General features: G+C 46.2%; 1 protein-coding gene across 1 annotated transcript in view; it reads left to right on the forward strand.

Annotated features, from left to right (window-relative positions):
• The first annotated feature begins 402 nt into the window (after nt 1-402).
• The window catches only part of LOC121381901 (zinc metalloproteinase-disintegrin-like MTP4), a 43,520-nt gene continuing 19,302 nt past the window's right edge, over nt 403-24,620 (forward strand). Inside the window, exons 1-2 of the mRNA XM_041511303.1 lie at nt 403-729; nt 9,940-10,157. Of these exons, the coding sequence (XP_041367237.1) occupies nt 657-729; nt 9,940-10,157 (291 nt within the window). The 5' untranslated portion in view covers nt 403-656. The remainder of the gene's footprint in view (nt 730-9,939; nt 10,158-24,620) is intronic.

The following is a 24,620-nucleotide window of genomic DNA, read 5'->3' on the forward strand; positions in this document are numbered from 1 at the left end:
ACGACCCCTTGCTACTAATGGAAACATATAGCGGATTTCCTCACTAAGACTATGTCAAAATTACCAAATATTTGACATCCAATAGCCGATGATTAATAAATCAATGTGCTCTAGTGGTGTCGTTAAACAAAACAAACTTCATTGTTTTAATTTTTGTTTTCTGATATAGTTACCATGTTCTTGATTTTTGTTTAGAAATTTTACTTTTTTAACTTTTAATATCATAGTTCAAACATGTTTTTACCGATTTAATGTTATGAGTGCATGCGTGTCACACCACTTACAGAGGCTCATTAATACTGGTATCTTTCATATACACGTGTATGTCGTCTTGTATTTATAGCCAAGAACACGCGCGGACCATATATCTTCTCAACTGTGACCATAAAATACATGTGCTTAAAAGGGCGACACTCTGTTTCTATGACCATTCATCCAGGAAAAGACTCTTCGTTCTTCCAACTGTCCATAACGTTGATCTCCGACACGCGGAATGTGAATCGACCCAGCCCGAAGTCCGCGTCAGGCTTTTCGCTGACTGACAGTTGCGAATGATTGACAGAACAAACTGCGGGAGTGAAACCCAGTTCATCCCGGGTTTCCATTCACGGTCCGAGTTAGACAGAGTTTGATGTCTCAATATAGACTTTTCGCCAATGATGTTCGGATCAAAATATGTCTGTGTTTGTTTTATAACCTGTTTATTTGGAATAGTTTGCGTAATACCAGGTAGGTGGTTTTATTTGTTAATCTATAAATAACAAATTAGTATTATTTAATGATAAAAATTAATGAATAAACGAACACAAAATAAACAAAAGGTAAATAAAACAACTGCAATAATAACAATAACTGAAGAGTTGCAAGAAATATTTTAGGTCGCCGATTGGTGTCCAATATATATATATATATATATACACACACAGATACATATACACACACACACACACACACACACACACACACACACACACACACATATATATATATATATATATATATATATATATATATATATATATATATATATATATATATATATATATATATATATATATATATACATATTAATACTTGTTTTGTTTTTTTTCTTTGTGTAGATTGTAAGGTTTTTTTTTTTAAATTGATATGCGTTAGTAATTGTGTATTTTTGAATTAACGCTTTCACAGCCGTTTACAATTAGCCGATTTTTTTCAATGATTATTTTGTTTGTTATGTGGTTTTTGTTTGTTCTTGGTAAAAAAAATTGTGTTTCTTTGTGCTAGTCTCGTTAAATATTTGTTTATTAAATGTTTATTAAAGTGCCAAATGACAATACACATAAAATTATACAATACAGACATAAACTATATTGCCACCTAGCATAAATAGGCTTATTTGACACCTACAAATTTTTATTGCATGAATTTAAATATTAATTTAAAGGGACATTCCTGAGTTTGCTGCAATTTTTAAGATAAGATGTTATCGACTAGCAGAGACTTTTTAACGATTGTAATTACATATAAATATATTTTGTTCTCCATAAGATATTAGTGACTGTATATTAAACGTGTTTCTGATCGTTCTAATATTTGATAGGTTAAATTTCATGTTACTTCTTTCTGGGTGTTTTTTTTGTACGTACGAAATTATTTGAAGACAAAATCCAGTTTAGGCTTCTTACAAATATTAAGACGTCCAGAAGCACATTGAATATACAGAGACTAATATTCTAAACAAAAAAATATATTTAATGTGTAAGCTTAATCGTATAACTATTTTATTAATCGGAAACATCTTACAATGCAGCAAAGTCAGGAATGTTTCTTTAATTCAATTCATTAACCAAATGTTTTTTAAATTTTTATTATTATTATTATTTTTAAATTTTTGTTGATAATTGTTACTTTTTATATGGACATTATTGTGAAGTCCCTCTCCATCAATGTGTCCCATAAGGAACCAAAGTATCCCTTCTCCCTCATTCCAGTTGCGCCGCAGTATATTGTGGTTCTAATTATTGTTGTTTTTAATTTTTAAAATAATATTAAAAAACCCACTTCCAATGGATCATACGTTTCTAACTTTTAACTTTTGCTTTTCGGTCCTTGGTTTGTTGGACATTTTGGGAGAAGAAATCAACGACGATCGACACTTAGGTGGTGTGTGCTCTTCGCCAAGGTTGCCGTCAAATGGCGCTCTATCACAAACCGATAAACTTGTTGTTTGTACAGGAAATAACTTAAAGTTTCCTCACGCCTAGAAATAATTCGATTTGTCTTCACTTGAAAGACATCTTTAGGTGTCCAGTAACACTTTTAAGAGACATTCAGCTTCACTGACAACATTTTTAACAGCCGGATTTCTATCATTTTATATCATTTCATATCTAAATGCATTTTGAGTATTTCTACTAAAAATCCTTTGGTTTAGAAAATGCGTATATGTTTAATGGCAGCCAACGTGTTTGATTTCTTTCTTTCTTTCTTTCTTTCTTTCTTTCTTTTTTTTTTCTTTTTTCTTTCTTTCTTTCTTTTTTGTTGTAAAGGGGAGCGACGAAGAGAGGGAGTTAGCCAAGTTAATATGCTCTCGCCTGATGCGCTATCGATCAAGGGTCGATCCCTGTCGCTTGGCCCATTGGGCTATTTCAGTTGGTGTTAAATACAACAAAGCCTGCGGTGTATATGCAGGATTGTGGATATAAAAGAGCCCTTATAGCTAATAAAATAGAGTAGCCCATGTCCGACGCCATATAATCATAAATAAAAATGTGTCGAGTAAAATAAATATTTAACTCATGTTTACACTTGTAGAAAGGTCTCAACCAATACCACCAGCACCACCACCAGCATCATCACCACCACCATCACCTCCACCACCACCATCATTATCATCACCACCAGCACCACCACCATCATCATAACCATCACCATCATCATCATCACCACCATCACCACCATCACCATCATCATCATCATCATCACCACCACCACCATCACCACCAACACCATCACCTCCACCACCACCATCATTATCATCACCACCAGCACCACCACCATCATCATAACCATCACCATCATCATCATCACCACCATCACCACCATCACCATCATCATCATCATCATCACCACCACCACCATCACCACCAACACAACCACCACCATCACCATCATCATCACCACCACCACTACCACCACCACCGCTACTACTAATCGTACTACTACTACTACTACTACTACTACTACTACTACTACTACTACTACACCTACTACTAATCGTACTACTACTCCTCCTACTACTACTACTACTAATCCTACTACTACTACTAATCCTACTACTACTACTACTACTACTACTACTACTAACCCTACTACTACCACTGATATACTACTACTACTACTTTTACTACTACTACTATTACTACTGCTACTACTACTGCTGGTAGTAAAAGTATTATTATTATTAGTAGTAGTAGTATTAGTGTTAGTATTAGTGTTAGTAGTAGTAGTAGTAGCAGCAGCAGCAGTAGTAGTAGTAGTAGTAGTAGTAGTAGTAGTAGTAGTAGTAGTAGTAGTAGTAGTAGTAGTAGTAGTAGTAGTAGTAGTAGAAGTAGAAGAAGAAGTAATAGTGAGGGTTGTGGTGGTGGTGATGTTGGCACTAGGACAAGTAGAAATGGCAGTAGTTAGAAGATTTCAAACCGTAAGAAAGCGTACTGACGTATGCTCTGTGGACCATGAGTTACTGGTTGCGTGTTTGACGCATGACGTTACGGGCTAAGTAAAAGGAACACGAAGTACAATCTTTGATGCAGGTCTTGTGAACGCGGACACATGCATTACTCATGTACGTGCATGGATATGTCACTTACGTTATATTTTATTTTCATTTTATTACATGTTAAAGGTTGTAGCAAGTGTAAAAAGAACACATTTGCATGAAGTTTGTAACAAGTGAAGGTTAGGTTTTTTTTCTTTCTCCTTTTTTTTTATTTAAAAAAAAAGAAGTTTTGTTGGTTTGTTTAGTTTTGTTTCGCTGTTTTTTTTGTTTTGTTTTTTGTTTTTTTTTGTCTCTCAAACACGAGTGTGTCGTATGTAGCTCAATGATAAAGCACTCTCAGGATCCCCTCGGTTAGCCAGCACCACGCATGCGACTGGTATACATGTCCAAGTTAGATATGTATGGACTATCCTTTCTATGGGAGGGAGTACGGGACATAGCCCAGTGGGAAAACGCTCGTTCGATGCACGGTCGGTCTAGGAACGATCTCTGTCGGTGGACATCTTGGGCTATTTCTCACTCTAGCCAGTACACCACGACTGGTATATCAAAGGCCTTGGTATGTGCTATCCTGTCTGTGGGATGATGCATATAAAAGATCCCTTGCTACTAATGGAAAAATGTAGCGGGTTTCATCTCTATGACTGTCAAAATGACCATATGTTTGACATCCAATAGCCGATGATTAATAAATCAACGTGCTCTAGTGGTGTCGTTAAAAAACCCAAAACGTCTTCTATGGGAGCGTTCTTCGCAAAGACACCTTCCTGCAGCATGGTATGAGTGGACTATGTGACAACAGTGGGTTTCTTCTCTCACTATTTAGCCTTTGCTTGTAATGTGCTCCAGTAACTTTTCTTATTCAAGGTGATACATGTTACTGCCAAAGATTGTATATGCTTTGTTAAAGTAATCGAAAGGAACGTTTGTTTAACAAGATGTCGGCACACTTTTAACTATGGATATGTGGTGTCTAGGATTACTATGACATTTGGTGTAAATAATGAGCCAACACTCCCCGGAGATACACAGGTTACTTCCACCGAACATCGTTCCAACCAGTGCACCACGACTGGTATATCAGAGGCCGTTGTATGTACTACTCTGTCTGTGGGATGGTGCATATAAAAGAACCCTTGTTGCTAATCGAAAAAACTAATAGCTCACGAAGTGGCGACAGCGTGTTTCCTCTCTCAATATCTGTGTGGTCCTTAACCATATATGTCTGACGCCATATAACCGTAAATAAAATGTATTGAGTGCGTCGTTAAATAAAACATTTCTTTCTTTCTTTTCCACCGAGCATTGTTTAAAGTGAGTGGTCCCCCCGTGCAGATTTTCATCATGTACTAACAAGGATGTTTGGGTAAACCAGTGTTAATAAATAAAAAAAAAAAAAAAAAAAAAAAATAAAAAAAAAAAAAATAAATAAATAAATACAAAAATAAATAAATAAATAAATAAATACAAAAAAAAATAAAATAAAATAAATAAATAAATAAAAAAATAAATAAATAAATAAATACAAACATAGCGACATAAATAATAGACCTTTAAGGAATCTCTACATTTCTCGGTAACAAAATTGGTGCATGCCCCATATATGATATAGTTGTGTGTACAGAGTAAAGTCAGGATTAAGGCATGTGGTGTCCTGCCGTATCACCGATCAGTCATTCGCCTGTCAGCGGCGACGAAGTCTTGATTACTATATCGGCAATTACTTGACAGATCAGGTAGGCTAGGTGTAAAAAAAACAAAAATACAAATCGTAATTTCGTGAGACATTCTGTCTTCGTATATACGAAGACGTTGAATAGTCCATTGCTATCGACAGCGACAAAGATGACAGATTCCTAACTTTCTGTCGTTGTTATGTCAGTCGGTTTAACACTAGTAGGCCTAGGTACCAAGTTCGTGTCCTGTTACCGCCTTCGCCCCACCCCAACCAATGCTCCATGACTAGTACGCCAAAGTCTGTGGTATATACTGTCCTGTCTGAAGGAAAATGAATATAAAAGATCCACAGCTGTTTTATCTGTTAGTTGAAGTTTTGACAACGCTAGAGCACATTGATTTATTAATAATCGGTTATTGGATGTCAAACATTTGGTAATTTCGACATATAGTCTTAGAGAGGAAACCCGCTACATTTTTTTCATTACTAGCAAGGCATCTTTTATATGCACCATCCCACAGACAGGATAGCACATACCACGGCCTTTGATATACCCGTCGTGGTGCACTGGGTGGAGCGAGAACTAGCCCAATGGGCCCTCCGACGGGGATCGATCCTAGTTCGACCGCACATCAAGCGAGCGCTTTACCACAGAGCTACGTCCTGCTCTCACAGTATTCAGAGACCTGCCTGGCTTCAACTCAGTAGTCAGTCCGGATGTGTGTCCAGCACACGGTACTGAATGGATGAATGAACGAATGAATGAATGATGAATGAATGAATGATGAATGAATGAACGAATGAATGAATTAATGAAACAACGAACAAACGGACAAGAAAACGAATGAATGAATAACTGAAGGAATGATTTACTAACTGACCGACTGTCTGAACGAACGAATGAATTAAGCATAATGAGTGAATGAATGAATGAATGAATGAATGAATGAATGGCATTTAAATCATCTATCTGTCATAGCAATGCTCCAGACATCTTGTCCGTCAAGCGAGCACTAATTTCAATAGACATACCTAATTAAGATATTTACATATTTCCTTTCATTGCCTTGCTTAGGCGTGGCAACGTCGAGTTATGAGCTGTCAAATCGTTGCCTTAAGCCTGAACACTTGCATACATGTGTGAACAAATTTAGACTGCTTTAGACAGCTTTAGTGTTGCATGCACCGATAAAATAAAAATATTCTTCAGATATCCAAAGCCCACGTCTGAATTTAATCAACTTAGAAGTCTTTTGTTAATGAATTCGAATTTTTTATTTTTGATACGTATGTCGTTAAATTTACCTGACCCACGCCTCTCCCCAAATCGTAAACAAGATGTATTTCACTGAGATAAAGCGCGGATCCCATTGGATTGATAAACATCAACAATCGAGTGTAATAGTCCTTTATGCAAGTCGACAACAATGGCTTCGGAACAGATTCAATGGCAATGATGAACAGTAGGTGTAAATAAAAAAGAGAAGTTGACAATGTCAATTACGACATCACAAGATAGACTGCTAAACAGATATTATAAAAGTGATTATCCAAAACGCTCTTACTTAACAAATGAATGAATGAATGAATGAATAAATGAATGAATGACTATTTAATGACACCCCAGTAAATGTAATTTGACAACTTGGACTACATATTATAGTATAGTGTAGTGTAAAGTGACTCATACTCAGAGTAATCTGTGGAATCCCAAACATAGCATTTGTGTGTGCTTTGGTTTTGTTTGTGTTCGATCCATTCAGTGCATCACGACTGGTATATGAAAGGCGGTGGTATGTGCTATCCTATATGGGATGAAGGACATTTTGTATCTGTCCAGACACAAATCGTGGAAAAAACCATTACAGTGACAGAGATTCCGCATACAAGACTGTAACGATGTCACCGATATCCACTTCGCTGAGATCGCAGTTTTCTGCCGTCTGACATTTTACTTGTTTATGGAATACTTTTCCTTGCGGATTTAAATGTTTTAAAAGCACAGTCAGTAAATTTACGAATATTATTTTGTAACTTAATATTCGTACTACAAAATAGCTCACTGTATTTAACAATCTTTTATCTAGTAAAGAAATACTTTGATATATAGAAGGAAGGAAGGAAATGTTTTATTTAACGACGCATTCAACACATTTTATTTACGGTAATATGGCGTCAGACATATGGCTAAGGACCACACAGATATTGAGAGAGGAAGCCCGCTGTCGACACTTCATGGACTACTTTTTTCGATTAGCAGCAAGGGATCTTTTATATGCACAATCCCACAGACAGGATAGTATATACCACGGCCTTTGTTACACCAGTCGTGGAGCACTGGCTGGAACGAGAAATAGCCCAATGGGTCCACCGACGGCGATCGATCCTAGGCCGACAGGCGCATCAAGCGAACTCTTTACCACTGGGCTACGTCCCGCCCCCTGTCTATAAGATGGTACATACAAATTATCACTTGCTACAAGTAGAAAAATGTAGCGGGCTTCCTTTTTAAGACTATATTTCTAAATGACCAAATGTCTGACATCCAATAGCCGATGGTTATACATCGATGTGCTTTAAAACTTTAACTTTTGTTTGCGCGTGTTGTATGTGTGCGTGTGTATGTGCGTGCGCACTCTTGGTTTTTGTTGTTGTTTTGTTTACCCCCCCCCCACCCCTGGTGTGGTGTGGTGTGTGTGTGTGTTTTGTGTGTTGTGTAGGTGTGTGTGTGTGTGTTGTGTAGGTGTGTGTGTTGTGTAGGTATGTGTGTTGTGTGTGTGGTGTCTGTTGTGTGTGTGTGTGTGTGGTGTAGGTGTGTGTGTTGTGTTATGTTGTGTGTGTGGTGTATGTGTGTGTGTATGTTGTGTTCTGTGTTGTGTGTGTGTGGTGTAGGTGTATGTGTGTGTGTTGTGTTATGTTGTGTGTGTTGTGTGTGTGTGTGTGTGGTGTATGTGTGCTGTGTTGTGTGTGTGTGTGTGGTGTGTGTGTTGTGTTGTGTGTGTGTGTGTGGTGTATGTGTTGTGTGTGTGTTGTGTGTGTTGTGTTGTGTTGTGTTGTGTTGTGTGTTAGAGAAACCAGTTTATATTAGTAATAAAAAAAACATGTTTTCAAATAATAACCAAATTATTAGGACAACTTGTATTATTTGGATTAAGTTTGCACAAGTATTCTATGTTGTATATTTAAAACAGTTCATAATGACAAACTAAAAAAAATAATTGTGAAACTTCATTTTACCTCACATTTCCAGAAACCATGCACGGCTATAAAAGATGACCAATTTTGTTTTTGTTACGCAATGAGCGCGTGTAAACATACATCATTGTAAGCGACGTGTCTGCTATATTTAAGCGATCACGTATAGCCCAAGGGTGTACGGATGAATAAACACGGCTACTGCACACTGTCGTAGCGCCACTCTCTACCGATCAGTCAGTCACGCCGGTTTCAGAAATGATCACATTATAGCGAAGACTACAAAAGAGCATTAAAATGAAATGTTTTTTTATTTAACGACGCACTCAACACATTTTATTTACGGTTATATGGCGTCGGACACATGGTTAAAGACCACTGGGCTACGCCTCGCCCCGAAAGAGATATAAAAGTACTTTTTTTTAGTACAGACTGGCCCTAATGGTTTCATTAGCCCCTCAAAACCCCCAGACACACACAGACACACACACACACACACACACACACACACACACACACACACACACACACACAAGTTGCCGTACCGCCTGCAAACATCTGTAGCGTTTTCTGCTACTTATGTTTTTTACGGGAAATGGTTTTTTTTTAATGATTATTGATTATTTTTGGTGTCAAGTCAACTGTACTGTGAAAAAACACCCACGTGTATGTCCACCGTGAACACAAAAACAACAACACAATAGACGTTATACAATAAAGTCTCTCTCTCTCTCTCTCTCTCTCTCTCTCTCTCTCTCTCTCTCTCTCTCTGTGCCTGCTTGCCTGCCTGCCTGCCTGTCCCTCTGTCTGTCTGTCTGTCTGTCTCTCTCTCTCTCTCTCTCTCTCTCTCTCTCTCTCTCTCTCTCTGTCTGTCTGTCTGTCTGTCTGTCTGTCTGTCTCTCTCTCTCTCTCTCTCTCTCTCTCTCTCTCTCTCTCTCTCTCTCTCTCTCTCTCTCTCTCTCTCTCACACACACACACACACACACACACACACATACAATATATCTCTGTCTGCCTGTATCTGTCCGCCCGTGGGTATCTCTGTGTGGTGTCCGAGTTCACCTTTCCGTGTGTTAAATTCATACAGACATCACTTAATTCCTCCCATCTCATAATATATCTCTTAAAACCAATTGTCTCCAATAAAGCTTGTCCTGCCACGTATTGTTGTCCTCATACCGCACACTAACCTAACCCTACCCGCGTGCCATCACTGACAAACGACAAAGCTTACTTAACAAGCTCTAACGTTTTCTTGACAGGTCATTAATTTCATAGATTTATATGTATCTTTTTCGCTATGTAGGTAAGGTGACCTCGGTGACATTTGACCCGAGCGTCTCGGGTCACGAGATGTGTCAGATGCCACAGACTCTAAAGCTGAACGTATCTGTACTCAAGTGGACAATCACCCTGCACCTGCAGAAGACCAAGGGGGTGGACCTGAACGCACCCTTGTTCTGGATCGCGAAGAGGAGTGGCCAAGAATACACGATCACCAAAGGGAGACAACCTAGAATAAACGTGAGGAGAACTGACACATTATTTTATTACTATAGGCCTGTTTAGTTGTTTAGACCCTACGTTTCTTTTGCAAATGTTACGTTTAATTCCTATTCAATCCTTGTTTTCCAAACATTTGCATGAAAACAAACCCAAACCCCGATAGGTTTTATATACATTTACAATTCATTATCTAAAATGCACGAAGTTGACTTACTTCCATTTTACAAAAATCTCTGTATGTTTTGAATGCAGGTTCTTTCTTCTATAAATAACTAAGACTATTTACATAACAAAAGATCAGGATACGAGGCTACGTGAAGGCCATTATAGCTTGTTTCATTGAATCAAGGTTATGAATGTTTTGGAATGTAAAATGTGTACCAGCTTTTTCTAACCTTTTCTTTAAACATATACGTAAAAATACATGTAACCATTCCATGTACATGCAGTATATTGAATCAATTTTGCCAATACATTATTTATTTGAATTTTATTTTATAAATTATATATTTACATACCATACCTAACCTAACACAACTAGGGTGTAGTAACAAACAAAAATCAGCTTACACAAGGTCGGGTGTTACAGAGTTCACAGTGTTAGGTCTGGTAAGTGCTGACCTTTCCACACCTTTTTTCCTTTAATTGGGATCCCTTGTGGTCAAATCTATATTATTTATGGTGGTGTCTAAGGTGGAGGTGTGTGTGTGTGTGTGTGTGTGTGTGTGTGTGTGTGTGTGTGTGTGGTACTTTTGTAATGCACAAACCAATTTTGTAAATCAAAAAGCTATTGTTGAGACTTTTTCGGGGGTTCCACCACTTGCCCATCCCCTAGACACGGCTCTGAATGGCCAAAATACGATAACATTGCTTGTACATATCAAGTCGATGATTAATAACATATTATTTTCGAAGTATAATCTATGATTGCACGTGCTGTTGTAGCATTGTGTAAACCACATGAAATACAAGTATAGAAGGGTATATATGTTCATAGAAAATGTATTACTGGACATTGCATACATTATTATTATTTTAGTAAAATATGGGTAAATCGAAAAGCATTTCAGTTGATGTAAAATCTTGTATTAAGAACGTTTTTGATTATTTTAAAGACTAATGTCAGCGTGGTAGACCTAGATATGCCGCTTATCGAATTGTTGAACGAGTTGCCGCTGCACTTAAAATTTCGGCTTCAACAGTGAAAATAAGTATAAAAAATCTAAACGCTACCAATCCGAGCACAGAATGCATTGTTAAAGAACCTGACCGAAAACTCATCGATTATAATTATTTGATAAAGATGTTATTAGACGACAAGTATATCGATTTTATAGAGAGGCCGAACTACCTACATTACATAGATTAATTTGGCTTTGAGGAAGGAAAGCGGAATCAACATATCGATATCAACATTACCTAGAACACTTCACGACCTCAATTTTAAATATCAACATATTTTTACAACTGGGAAAGTGATTTTTGAGGACGCCAATGTATCAGACAGGAGACTCTCCTATCTCCACGAAGTATACAGTTTACGAGAACATGGGTATTTAATAGTATATCAAGATGAGACGTGGGTGAACGTTAACCATACAACATCCCAGCACTGGACAAATATCTATCCGGGCACAAGCACCGCCAATCACCTGCCAAAATTAGACGCTACTCATCGAGTTCCTAAACTCTGTTCGATGATTGGGAAGGGAAACAGAGATTATTATACGAGCTTGTGTGTCGTACTGATTTTACGAAACGAGTGTCAAGATTTTTGTATTGCCCGATCGAGAGCGAAGGTAATATATGAATCCTGCCACGAATTTCGTAAAATCAGTACGACTCACACGCGAGTGTAATAATTTCTTTATTATCCATATTTTATTGTTATTTTCTTTATGAATAACAAGACCCAACTCAAAATGTTTCAGCCATAACTAGGAGATGACGAAATGACGTCATATTTCAAAGGCACAGTCTGAGCTAGGGTCTCACTACACTTCCGGGTGAGAGTTCATTCATCACGTCCACTATAGTTCCTAATTGTGACACAAGTTATGGTTCACATATTCACTTCTTGGAAATGGTGAAGAATTAAAACAATATGTATGTTTAATGGTTTGCCTTATGGCTGTATTTTGCCCATGCTAATTTGTAATATTGTGCATTGACCTTTTGGGACATGGATGTATAGTGCAAGAGACAGCCGGAGTAAATCGGTTAATGAACCACCTGTTCGGACCGGTACTACAGCCAAATGCGGTCATACAGCAAACAACTGAGACGGAAATGTTCTCAGTTTTGGAGTGAAAATAAACGCTTATCTAATATATGTTCGCAATTGTGTATGTTGTTAGTGCCAACGAGAACCCGTTCTATTGGCAATCTTCATTTGAAGTGTGCTTCGTCTGATTATTATTAACTCGGTTATGTTGAACCATATGGATAATAAAACGACTTATTATCTGTAATGCTGGCTGTGATAAATATAGACAGATAGATGGTTGCGACTTGGTATTTGAAGCTAAAAAAACACAGACGGAGACTACCATGAATCATGAAAATGTTATTAAATGGTTTGAAGAACAACTTATGCCTTCTTTACCAGAGCCTTCTATCATCGTCATTTATAATGCTAGCTAGCACAACAAAGTAACTGAGATAACACGATGTCCTACATTTAATGCCAAGAAGGACGACATACAGTCGTGGCTACGAACCAAGAAGATACCTTTTGAGAATAACATGACAAAACCAATTGTTTATGATCTTGTGAAAAGTAACAAATGTGCACCGCAGTTTGTTACTGGTGATATATATTATTCGTGGACATACGACCTGACAGTCATAATGTATCAACCTATCTTACAGTGTTTACAGTGTTTTATCCCCATTAGCACTCAAACTTATTTATTTTTGTATCAGTACATTACATAAATGACATAGCAGGCGCGGATCCAGATGTTTTTTTAATAGCGGGGCCCAAAACCCGTTGTTGCTTTTGGTGTATTCTGTAATATATATTGTTTTACAAAAACAGAGGTGGGGGAGAGGGGGGGGGGGGGGGCGTGTCACATGGACTCCCTGCCTGAATCCGCATCTGAATGGTTTATTGACTTATGTTTCCAAATTGTTTCTTAAATATAGGTCATACTACAATATATTCCGCTAGAAAGGTGAAAAAGAACATTAGTTTGAAACACATTATAGAGTGATGATTTATGTTATGCAAATAGTCTTTGTTATTTATAGGAAAAACAACCTGCCTTCAAATTTTGTAAAATGGAAATACGTCAACTTCGTGAATTTTAGATGACGAATTGTATATGAAATATGTCGGGGTTGGGTTTGTTTTCACGCGTATGTAAAGAAAACAAGTATTGAATAGGAATTTAACGTACAATTTGCAAAAAAACCGCCACTTAGCGTCTAAACAATTGAACAGGACTTTAGTACGTGCGTGCATATTTCTAAATTTAAATAAGCCTCCTTTGGCGATTTTTTTTCAGTTCTTTTTGTATATTTTATGTTTATATTTTGATACATAAACTGCATGTATTGTCCTATATGTAAGATAACAGACCCGTTGGAAGGTGGAGGAGCGGGGACAATGTTTCCAATTCATTTTAAAAAGAAAAACCTGTAACACACGAAACTAGCTAGATATTCCTCTCTGTAACCACCGAGCCAGCGCGGCCTGTTGTGTACCTTCCTGTAACCACCGAGCCAGCGCGGCCTGTTGTGTATCTCCCTGTAACCACCGAGCCAGCGCGACCTGTTGTGTACCTCTCTGTAACCAGCCAGCCACCGCGGCCTGTTGTGTATCTCTCTGTAACCACTGAACCACCCCGGCCTGTTGTGTACCTCTCTGTAACCAGCGAGCCACCCCGGCCTGTTGTGTACCTCTCTGTAACCACATAGCCAGCGCGGCCTGTTGTGTATCTTTTTGTAATAACCGTGCCAGCGCGGCCTGTTGTGTACCTCTCTGTAACCACCGAGCCACCACGGCCTGTTGTGTACCTCTCTGTAACCACATAGCCAGCGCGGCCTGTTGTGTACCTCTCTGTAACCAGCGAGCCACCGCGGCCTGTTGTGTACCTCTCTGTAACCAGCGAGCCACCGATACCTGTTGTGTACCTCTCTGTAACCACCGAGCCAGCGCAGCCTGTGTGTACCTCTCTGTAACCACAGAGCCAGCGCGGCCTGTTGTGTACCTCTCTGTAACCACCGAGCCAGCGCAGCCTATTGTGTACCTCTCTGTAACCACTGAACCACCCCGGCCTGTTGTGTACCTCTCTGTAACCACAGAGCCAGCGCGGCCTGTTGTGTACCTCTCTGTAACCAGCGAGCCACCGATACCTGTTGTGTAACTCTCTGTAACCACAGAGCCAGCGCGGCCTGTTGTGTACCTTTCTGTAACCACCGAGCCAGCGCGGCCTGTTGTGTACCTCTCTGTAACCACCGAGCCAGCGCAGCCTATTGTGCACCTCTCTGTAACCACTGAACCACCCCGGCCTGTTGTGTACCTCTCTGTAACCACATAGCCAGCGCGGCCTGTTGTGTACCTCTCTGTAACCACAGAGCCAGCGCGGCCTGTTGTGTACCTCTCTGTAACCAGCGAGCCACCGCGGCCTGTTGTGTATCTCTCTGTAACCACTGAACCACCCCGGCCTGTTGTGTACCTCTCTGTAACCAGCGAGCCACCCCGGCCTGTTGTGTACCTCTCTGTAACCACATAGCCAGCGCGGCCTGTTGTGTATCTTTCTGTAATAACCGTGCCAGCGCGGCCTGTTGTGTACCTATCTGTAACCACCGAGCCACCACGGCCTGTTGTGTACCTCTCTGTAACCACATAGCCAGCGCGGCCTGTTGTGTACCTCTCTGTAACCACAGAGCCAGCGCGGCCTGTTGTGTACCTCTCTGTAACCAGCGAGCCACCGCGGCCTGTTGTGTACCTCTCTGTAACCAGCGAGCCACCGATACCTGTTGTGTACCTCTCTGTAACCACCGAGCCAGCGTGGCCTGTGTGTACCTCTCTGTAACCACAGAGCCAGCGCGGCCTGTTGTGTACCTCTCTGTAACCACCGAGCCAGCGCAGCCTATTGTGTACCTCTATGTAACCACTGAACCACCCCGGCCTGTTGTGTACCTCTCTTTAACCACAGAGCCAGCGCGGCCTGTTGTGTACCTCTCTGTAACCAGCGAGCCACCGATACCTGTTGTGTACCTCTCTGTAACCACAGAGCCAGCGCGGCCTGTTGTGTACCTCTCTGTAACCACCGAGCCAGCGCGGCCTGTTGTGTACCTCTCTGTAACCACCGAGCCAGCGCAGCCTATTGTGTACCTCTCTGTAACCACTGAACCACCCCGGCCTGTTGTGTACCTCTCTGTAACCAGCGAGCCACCGCGGCCTGTTGTGTATCTCTCTGTAACCACTGAACCACCCCGGCCTGTTGTGTACCTCTCTGTAACCAGCGAGCCACCCCAGCCTGTTGTGTACCTCTCTGTAACCACATAGCCAGCGCGGCCTGTTGTGTATCTCTCTGTAATAACCGTGCCAGCGCGGCCTGTTGTGTACCTCTCTGTAACCACCGAGCCACCACGGCCTGTTGTGTACCTCTCTGTAACCACATAGCCAGCGCGGCCTGTTGTGTACCTCTCTGTAACCACAGAGCCAGCGCGGCCTGTTGTGTACCTCTCTGTAACCAGCGAGCCACCGCGGCCTGTTGTGTACCTCTCTGTAACCAGCGAGCCACCGATACCTGTTGTGTACCTCTCTGTAACCACCGAACCAGCACGGCCTGTGTGTACTTCTCTGTAACCACAGAGCCAGCGCGGCCTGTTGTGTACCTCTCTGTAACCACCGAGCCAGCGCAGCCTATTGTGTACCTCTCTGTAACCACTGAACCACCCCGGCCTGTTGTGTACCTCTCTGTAATCACAGAGCCAGCGCGGCCTGTTGTGTACCTCTCTGTAACCAGCAAGCCACCGATACCTGTTGTGTACCTCTCTGTAACCACAGAGCCAGCGCGGCCTGTTGTGTACCTCTCTGTAACCACCGAACCAGTGCGGCCTGTTGTGTACCTCTCTGTAACCACTGAGCCAGCGCAGCCTATTGTGTACCTCTCTGTAACCACTGAACCACCCCGGCCTGTTGTGTACCTATCTGTAATCAGCGAGCCACCGCGGCCTGTTGTGTATCTCTCTGTAACCACCGAGCCACCACGGCCTGTTGTGTACCTCTCTGTAACCACAGAGCCAGCCCGGCCTGTTGTGTACCTCTCTGTAACCAGTGAGCCACCGCGGCCTGTTGTGTACCTCTCTGTAACCACCGCGCCACCGCGGCCTGTTGTGTACCTCTCTGTAACCAGCGAGCCACCGCGGCCTGTTGTGTATCTCTCTGTAACCACCACGCCACCGCGGCCTGTTGTGTACCTCTCTGTAACCACAGAGCCAGCGTGGCCTGTTGTGTACCTCTCTGTAACCACAGAGCCAGCGTGGCCTGTTGTGTATCTCTCTGTAACCACAGAGCCAGCGTGGCCTGTTGTGTACCTCTCTGTAACCAGCGAGCCACCGCGGCCTGTAGTGTACCTCTCTGTAACCACAGAGCCAGCGCGGCCTGTTGTGTACCTCTCTGTAACCAGCGAGCCACCGCGGCCTGTTGTGTATCTCTCTGTAACCACAGAGCCAGCGCGGCCTGTTGTGTACCTCTCTGTAACCACCGCGCCACCGCGGCCTGTTGTGTACCTCTCTGTAACCAGCGAGCCACCGCGGCCTGTTGTGTATCTCTCTGTAACCACCGAGCCACCACGGCCTGTTGTGTACCTCTCTGTAACCACAGAGCCAGCGCGGCCTGTTGTGTACCTCTCTGTAACCAGCGAGCCACCGCGGCCTGTTGTGTATCTCTTTGTAACCACAGAGCCAGCGCGGCCTGTTGTGTACCTCTCTGTAACCACCGCGCCACCGCGGCCTGTTGTGTACCTCTCTGTAACCAGCGAACCACCGCGGCCTGTTGTGTATCTCTCTGTAACCACCGCGCCACTGCAGCCTGTTGTGTACCTCTCTGTAACCACAGAGCCAGCGCGGCCTGTTGTGTACCTCTCTGTAACCACAGAGCCAGCGCGGCCTGTTGTGTATCTCTCTGTAACCACAGAGCCAGCGCGGCCTGTTGTGTACCTCTCTGTAACCAGCGAGCCACCGCGGCCTGTTGTGTACCTCTCTGTAACCAAAGAGCCACCGCGGCCTGTTGTGTACCTCTCTGTAACCAGCGAGCCACCGCGGCCTGTTGTGTATCTCTCTGTAACCACAGAGCCAGCGCGGCCTGTTGTGTACCTCTCTGTAACCACCGAGCCACTGCGGCCTGTTGTGTATCTCTCTGTAACCACAGAGCCAGCGCGGCCTGTTGTGTACCTCTCTGTAACCACCGAGCCACCACGGCCTGTTGTGTATCTCTCTGTAACCACCGCGCCACCGCGGCCTAATGTGTACCTCTCTGTAACCACCGAGCCAACACGGCCTGTTGTGTATCTCTCTGTAATAACCGTGCCACCGCGGCCTGTTGTGTACCTCTCTGTAACCACCGAGCCACCACGGCCTGGTGTGTATCTCTCTGTAACCACCGAGCCACCACGGCCTGTTGTGTACCTCTCTGTAACCATCGCACCACCGATACCTGTTGTGTACCTCTCTGTAACCACCGAGCCACCGCGGCCTGTTGTGTATCTCTCTGTAATAACCGTGCCACCGCGGCCTGTTGTGTACCTCTCTGTAACCACCGAGCCACCACGGCCTGTTGTGTACCTCTCTGTAACCACCACGCCACCGCGGCCTGTTGTGTACCTCTCTGTAACCACATAGCCAGCGTGGCCTGTTGTGTATCTCTCTGTAACCACCGAGCCACTGCGGCCTGTTGTGTATCTCTCTGTAACCACAGAGCCAGCGCGGCCTGTTGTGTACCTCTCTGTAACCACCGAGCCACCACGGCCTGTTGTGTATCTCTCTGTAATAACTGTGCCACCGCGGCCTGTTGTGTACCTCTCTGTAACCACCAAGCCACCACGGCCTGTTGTGTATCTCTCTGTAACCACCGAGCCACCACGGCCTGTTGTGTACCTCTCTGTAACCACCGCGCCACTGATACCTGTTGTGTACCTCTCTGTAACCACCGAGCCACCGCGGCCTGTTGTGTATCTCTCTGTAATAACCGTGCCACCGCGGCCTGTTGTGTACCTCTCTGTAACCACCGAGCCACCACAGCCTGTTGTGTACCTCTCTGTAACCACCACGCCACCGCGGCCTGTTGTGTACCTCTCTGTAACCACATAGCCAGCGCGGCCTGTTGTGTATCTCTCTGTAACCACCAAGCCACCACGGCCTGTTGTGTACCTCTCTGTAACCACCGCGCCACCGCAGCCTGTTGTGTACCTCTCTGTAACCACATAGCCAGCGCGGCCTGTTGTGTATCTCTCTGTAACCACCGAGCCACCACGGCCTGTTGTGTACCTCTCTGTAACCACAGAGCCAGCGCGGCCCATTGTGTACCTCTCTGTAACCAGCGAGCCACCGATACCTGTTGTGTACCTCTCTGTAACCACCGAGCCACCGCGGCCTGTTGTGTACCTCTCTGTAACCACCGAGCCAGCGCGGCCTATTGTGTATCTCTCTGTAACCACCGAGCCAGCGCGGCCTGTTGTGTACCTCTCTGTAACCACCGAGCCAGCACGGCCTGTTGTGTACCTCTCTGTAACCATCGCGCCACCGATACCTGTTGTGTACCTCTCTGTAACCACCGAGCCACCGCGGCCTGTTGTGTATCTCTCTGTAATAACCGTGCCACCGCGGCCTGTTGTGTACCTCTCTGTAACCACCGAGCCACCACGGCCTGTTGTGTACCTCTCTGTAACCACCACGCCACCGCGGCCTGTTGTGTACCTCTCTGTAACCACATAGCCAGCGCGGCCTGTTGTGTATCTCTCTGTAACCACCGAGCCACTGCGGCCTGTTGTGTATCTCTCTGTAACCACAGAGCCAGCGCGGCCTGTTGTGTACCTCTCTGTAACCACCGAGCCACCACGGCCTGTTGTGTATCTCTCTGTAATAACCGTGCCACCGCGGCCTGTTGTGTACCTCTCTGTAACCACCAAGCCACCACGGCCTGTTGTGTATCTCTCTGTAACCACCGAGCCACCACGGCCTGTTGTGTACCTCTCTGTAACCACCGCGCCACTGATACCTGTTGTGTACCTCTCTGTAACCACCGAGCCACCGCGGCCTGTTGTGTATCTCTCTGTAATAACCGTGCCACCGCGGCCTGTTGTGTACCTCTCTGTAACCACCGAGCCACCACAGCCTGTTGTGTACCTCTCTGTAACCACCACGCCACCGCGGCCTGTTGTGTACCTCTCTGTAACCACATAGCCAGCGCGGCCTGTTGTGTATCTCTCTGTAACCACCAAGCCACCACGGCCTGTTGTGTACCTCTCTGTAACCACCGCGCCACCGCAGCCTGTTGTGTACCTCTCTGTAACCACATAGCCAGCTCGGCCTGTTGTGTATCTCTCTGTAACCACCGAGCCACCACGGCCTGTTGTGTACCTCTCTGTAACCACCGAGCCAGCGCAGCCTATTGTGTACCTCTCTGTAACCACTGAACCACCCCGGCCTGTTGTGTACCTCTCTGTAACCACAGAGCCAGCGCGGCCTGTTGTGTACCTCTCTGTAACCAGCGAGCCACCGATACCTGTTGTGTAACTCTCTGTAACCACAGAGCCAGCGCGGCCTGTTGTGTACCTCTCTGTAACCACCGAGCCAGCGCGGCCTGTTGTGTACCTCTCTGTAACCACCGAGCCAGCGCAGCCTATTGTGCACCTCTCTGTAACCACTGAACCACCCCGGCCTGTTGTGTACCTCTCTGTAACCACATAGCCAGCGCGGCCTGTTGTGTACCTCTCTGTAACCACAGAGCCAGCGCGGCCTGTTGTGTACCTCTCTGTAACCAGCGAGCCACCGCGGCCTGTTGTGTACCTCTCTTTAACCACAGAGCCAGCGCGGCCTGTTGTGTACCTCTCTGTAACCAGCGAGCCACCGATACCTGTTGTGTACCTCTCTGTAACCACAGAGCCAGCGCGGCCTGTTGTGTACCTCTCTGTAACCACCGAGCCAGCGCGGCCTGTTGTGTACCTCTCTGTAACCACCGAGCCAGCGCAGCCTATTGTGTACCTCTCTGTAACCACTGAACCACCCCGGCCTGTTGTGTACCTCTCTGTAACCAGCGAGCCACCGCGGCCTGTTGTGTATCTCTCTGTAACCACTGAACCACCCCGGCCTGTTGTGTACCTCTCTGTAACCAGCGAGCCACCCCAGCCTGTTGTGTACCTCTCTGTAACCACATAGCCAGCGCGGCCTGTTGTGTATCTCTCTGTAATAACCGTGCCAGCGCGGCCTGTTGTGTACCTCTCTGTAACCACCGAGCCACCACGGCCTGTTGTGTACCTCTCTGTAACCACATAGCCAGCGCGGCCTGTTGTGTACCTCTCTGTAACCACAGAGCCAGCGCGGCCTGTTGTGTACCTCTCTGTAACCAGCGAGCCACCGCGGCCTGTTGTGTACCTCTCTGTAACCAGCGAGCCACCGATACCTGTTGTGTACCTCTCTGTAACCACCGAACCAGCACGGCCTGTGTGTACTTCTCTGTAACCACAGAGCCAGCGCGGCCTGTTGTGTACCTCTCTGTAACCACCGAGCCAGCGCAGCCTATTGTGTACCTCTCTGTAACCACTGAACCACCCCGGCCTGTTGTGTACCTCTCTGTAATCACAGAGCCAGCGCGGCCTGTTGTGTACCTCTCTGTAACCAGCAAGCCACCGATACCTGTTGTGTACCTCTCTGTAACCACAGAGCCAGCGCGGCCTGTTGTGTACCTCTCTGTAACCACCGAACCAGTGCGGCCTGTTGTGTACCTCTCTGTAACCACTGAGCCAGCGCAGCCTATTGTGTACCTCTCTGTAACCACTGAACCACCCCGGCCTGTTGTGTACCTATCTGTAATCAGCGAGCCACCGCGGCCTGTTGTGTATCTCTCTGTAACCACCGAGCCACCACGGCCTGTTGTGTACCTCTCTGTAACCACAGAGCCAGCCCGGCCTGTTGTGTACCTCTCTGTAACCAGTGAGCCACCGCGGCCTGTTGTGTACCTCTCTGTAACCACCGCGCCACCGCGGCCTGTTGTGTACCTCTCTGTAACCAGCGAGCCACCGCGGCCTGTTGTGTATCTCTCTGTAACCACCACGCCACCGCGGCCTGTTGTGTACCTCTCTGTAACCACAGAGCCAGCGTGGCCTGTTGTGTACCTCTCTGTAACCACAGAGCCAGCGTGGCCTGTTGTGTATCTCTCTGTAACCACAGAGCCAGCGTGGCCTGTTGTGTACCTCTCTGTAACCAGCGAGCCACCGCGGCCTGTAGTGTACCTCTCTGTAACCACAGAGCCAGCGCGGCCTGTTGTGTACCTCTCTGTAACCAGCGAGCCACCGCGGCCTGTTGTGTATCTCTCTGTAACCACAGAGCCAGCGCGGCCTGTTGTGTACCTCTCTGTAACCACCGCGCCACCGCGGCCTGTTGTGTACCTCTCTGTAACCAGCGAGCCACCGCGGCCTGTTGTGTATCTCTCTGTAACCACCGAGCCACCACGGCCTGTTGTGTACCTCTCTGTAACCACAGAGCCAGCGCGGCCTGTTGTGTACCTCTCTGTAACCAGCGAGCCACCGCGGCCTGTTGTGTATCTCTTTGTAACCACAGAGCCAGCGCGGCCTGTTGTGTACCTCTCTGTAACCACCGCGCCACCGCGGCCTGTTGTGTACCTCTCTGTAACCAGCGAACCACCGCGGCCTGTTGTGTATCTCTCTGTAACCACCGCGCCACTGCAGCCTGTTGTGTACCTCTCTGTAACCACAGAGCCAGCGCGGCCTGTTGTGTACCTCTCTGTAACCACAGAGCCAGCGCGGCCTGTTGTGTATCTCTCTGTAACCACAGAGCCAGCGCGGCCTGTTGTGTACCTCTCTGTAACCAGCGAGCCACCGCGGCCTGTTGTGTACCTCTCTGTAACCAAAGAGCCACCGCGGCCTGTTGTGTACCTCTCTGTAACCAGCGAGCCACCGCGGCCTGTTGTGTATCTCTCTGTAACCACAGAGCCAGCGCGGCCTGTTGTGTACCTCTCTGTAACCACCGAGCCACTGCGGCCTGTTGTGTATCTCTCTGTAACCACAGAGCCAGCGCGGCCTGTTGTGTACCTCTCTGTAACCACCGAGCCACCACGGCCTGTTGTGTATCTCTCTGTAACCACCGCGCCACCGCGGCCTAATGTGTACCTCTCTGTAACCACCGAGCCAACACGGCCTGTTGTGTATCTCTCTGTAATAACCGTGCCACCGCGGCCTGTTGTGTACCTCTCTGTAACCACCGAGCCACCACGGCCTGTCTGTGTATCTCTCTGTAACCACACCGAGCCACCACGGCCTGTTGTGTACCTCTCTGTAACCATCGCGCCACTGATACCTGTTGTGTACCTCTCTGTAACCACCGAGCCACCGCGGCCTGTTGTGTATCTCTCTGTAATAACCGTGCCACCGCGGCCTGTTGTGTACCTCTCTGTAACCACCGAGCCACCACGGCCTGTTGTGTACCTCTCTGTAACCACCACGCCACCGCGGCCTGTTGTGTACCTCTCTGTAACCACATAGCCAGCGCGGCCTGTTGTGTATCTCTCTGTAACCACCGAGCCACTGCGGCCTGTTGTGTATCTCTCTGTAACCACAGAGCCAGCGCGGCCTGTTGTGTACCTCTCTGTAACCACCGAGCCACCACGGCCTGTTGTGTATCTCTCTGTAATAACTGTGCCACCGCGGCCTGTTGTGTACCTCTCTGTAACCACCAAGCCACCACGGCCTGTTGTGTATCTCTCTGTAACCACCGAGCCACCACGGCCTGTTGTGTACCTCTCTGTAACCACCGCGCCACTGATACCTGTTGTGTACCTCTCTGTAACCACCGAGCCACCGCGGCCTGTTGTGTATCTCTCTGTAATAACCGTGCCACCGCGGCCTGTTGTGTACCTCTCTGTAACCACCGAGCCACCACAGCCTGTTGTGTACCTCTCTGTAACCACCACGCCACCGCGGCCTGTTGTGTACCTCTCTGTAACCACATAGCCAGCGCGGCCTGTTGTGTATCTCTCTGTAACCACCAAGCCACCACGGCCTGTTGTGTACCTCTCTGTAACCACCGCGCCACCGCAGCCTGTTGTGTACCTCTCTGTAACCACATAGCCAGCGCGGCCTGTTGTGTATCTCTCTGTAACCACCGAGCCACCACGGCCTGTTGTGTACCTCTCTGTAACCACAGAGCCAGCGCGGCCCATTGTGTACCTCTCTGTAACCAGCGAGCCACCGATACCTGTTGTGTACCTCTCTGTAACCACCGAGCCACCGCGGCCTGTTGTGTACCTCTCTGTAACCACCGAGCCAGCGCGGCCTATTGTGTATCTCTCTGTAACCACCGAGCCAGCGCGGCCTGTTGTGTACCTCTCTGTAACCACCGAGCCAGCACGGCCTGTTGTGTACCTCTCTGTAACCATCGCGCCACCGATACCTGTTGTGTACCTCTCTGTAACCACCGAGCCACCGCGGCCTGTTGTGTATCTCTCTGTAATAACCGTGCCACCGCGGCCTGTTGTGTACCTCTCTGTAACCACCGAGCCACCACGGCCTGTTGTGTACCTCTCTGTAACCACCACGCCACCGCGGCCTGTTGTGTACCTCTCTGTAACCACATAGCCAGCGCGGCCTGTTGTGTATCTCTCTGTAACCACCGAGCCACTGCGGCCTGTTGTGTATCTCTCTGTAACCACAGAGCCAGCGCGGCCTGTTGTGTACCTCTCTGTAACCACCGAGCCACCACGGCCTGTTGTGTATCTCTCTGTAATAACCGTGCCACCGCGGCCTGTTGTGTACCTCTCTGTAACCACCAAGCCACCACGGCCTGTTGTGTATCTCTCTGTAACCACCGAGCCACCACGGCCTGTTGTGTACCTCTCTGTAACCACCGCGCCACTGATACCTGTTGTGTACCTCTCTGTAACCACCGAGCCACCGCGGCCTGTTGTGTATCTCTCTGTAATAACCGTGCCACCGCGGCCTGTTGTGTACCTCTCTGTAACCACCGAGCCACCACAGCCTGTTGTGTACCTCTCTGTAACCACCACGCCACCGCGGCCTGTTGTGTACCTCTCTGTAACCACATAGCCAGCGCGGCCTGTTGTGTATCTCTCTGTAACCACCAAGCCACCACGGCCTGTTGTGTACCTCTCTGTAACCACCGCGCCACCGCAGCCTGTTGTGTACCTCTCTGTAACCACATAGCCAGCACGGCCTGTTGTGTATCTCTCTGTAACCACCGAGCCACCACGGCCTGTTGTGTACCTCTCTGTAA

Source organism: Gigantopelta aegis, chromosome 9 (assembly GCF_016097555.1).
Source record: "Gigantopelta aegis isolate Gae_Host chromosome 9, Gae_host_genome, whole genome shotgun sequence".
In the NCBI taxonomy this organism is placed as follows: Eukaryota; Metazoa; Mollusca; class Gastropoda; order Neomphalida; family Peltospiridae; genus Gigantopelta; species Gigantopelta aegis.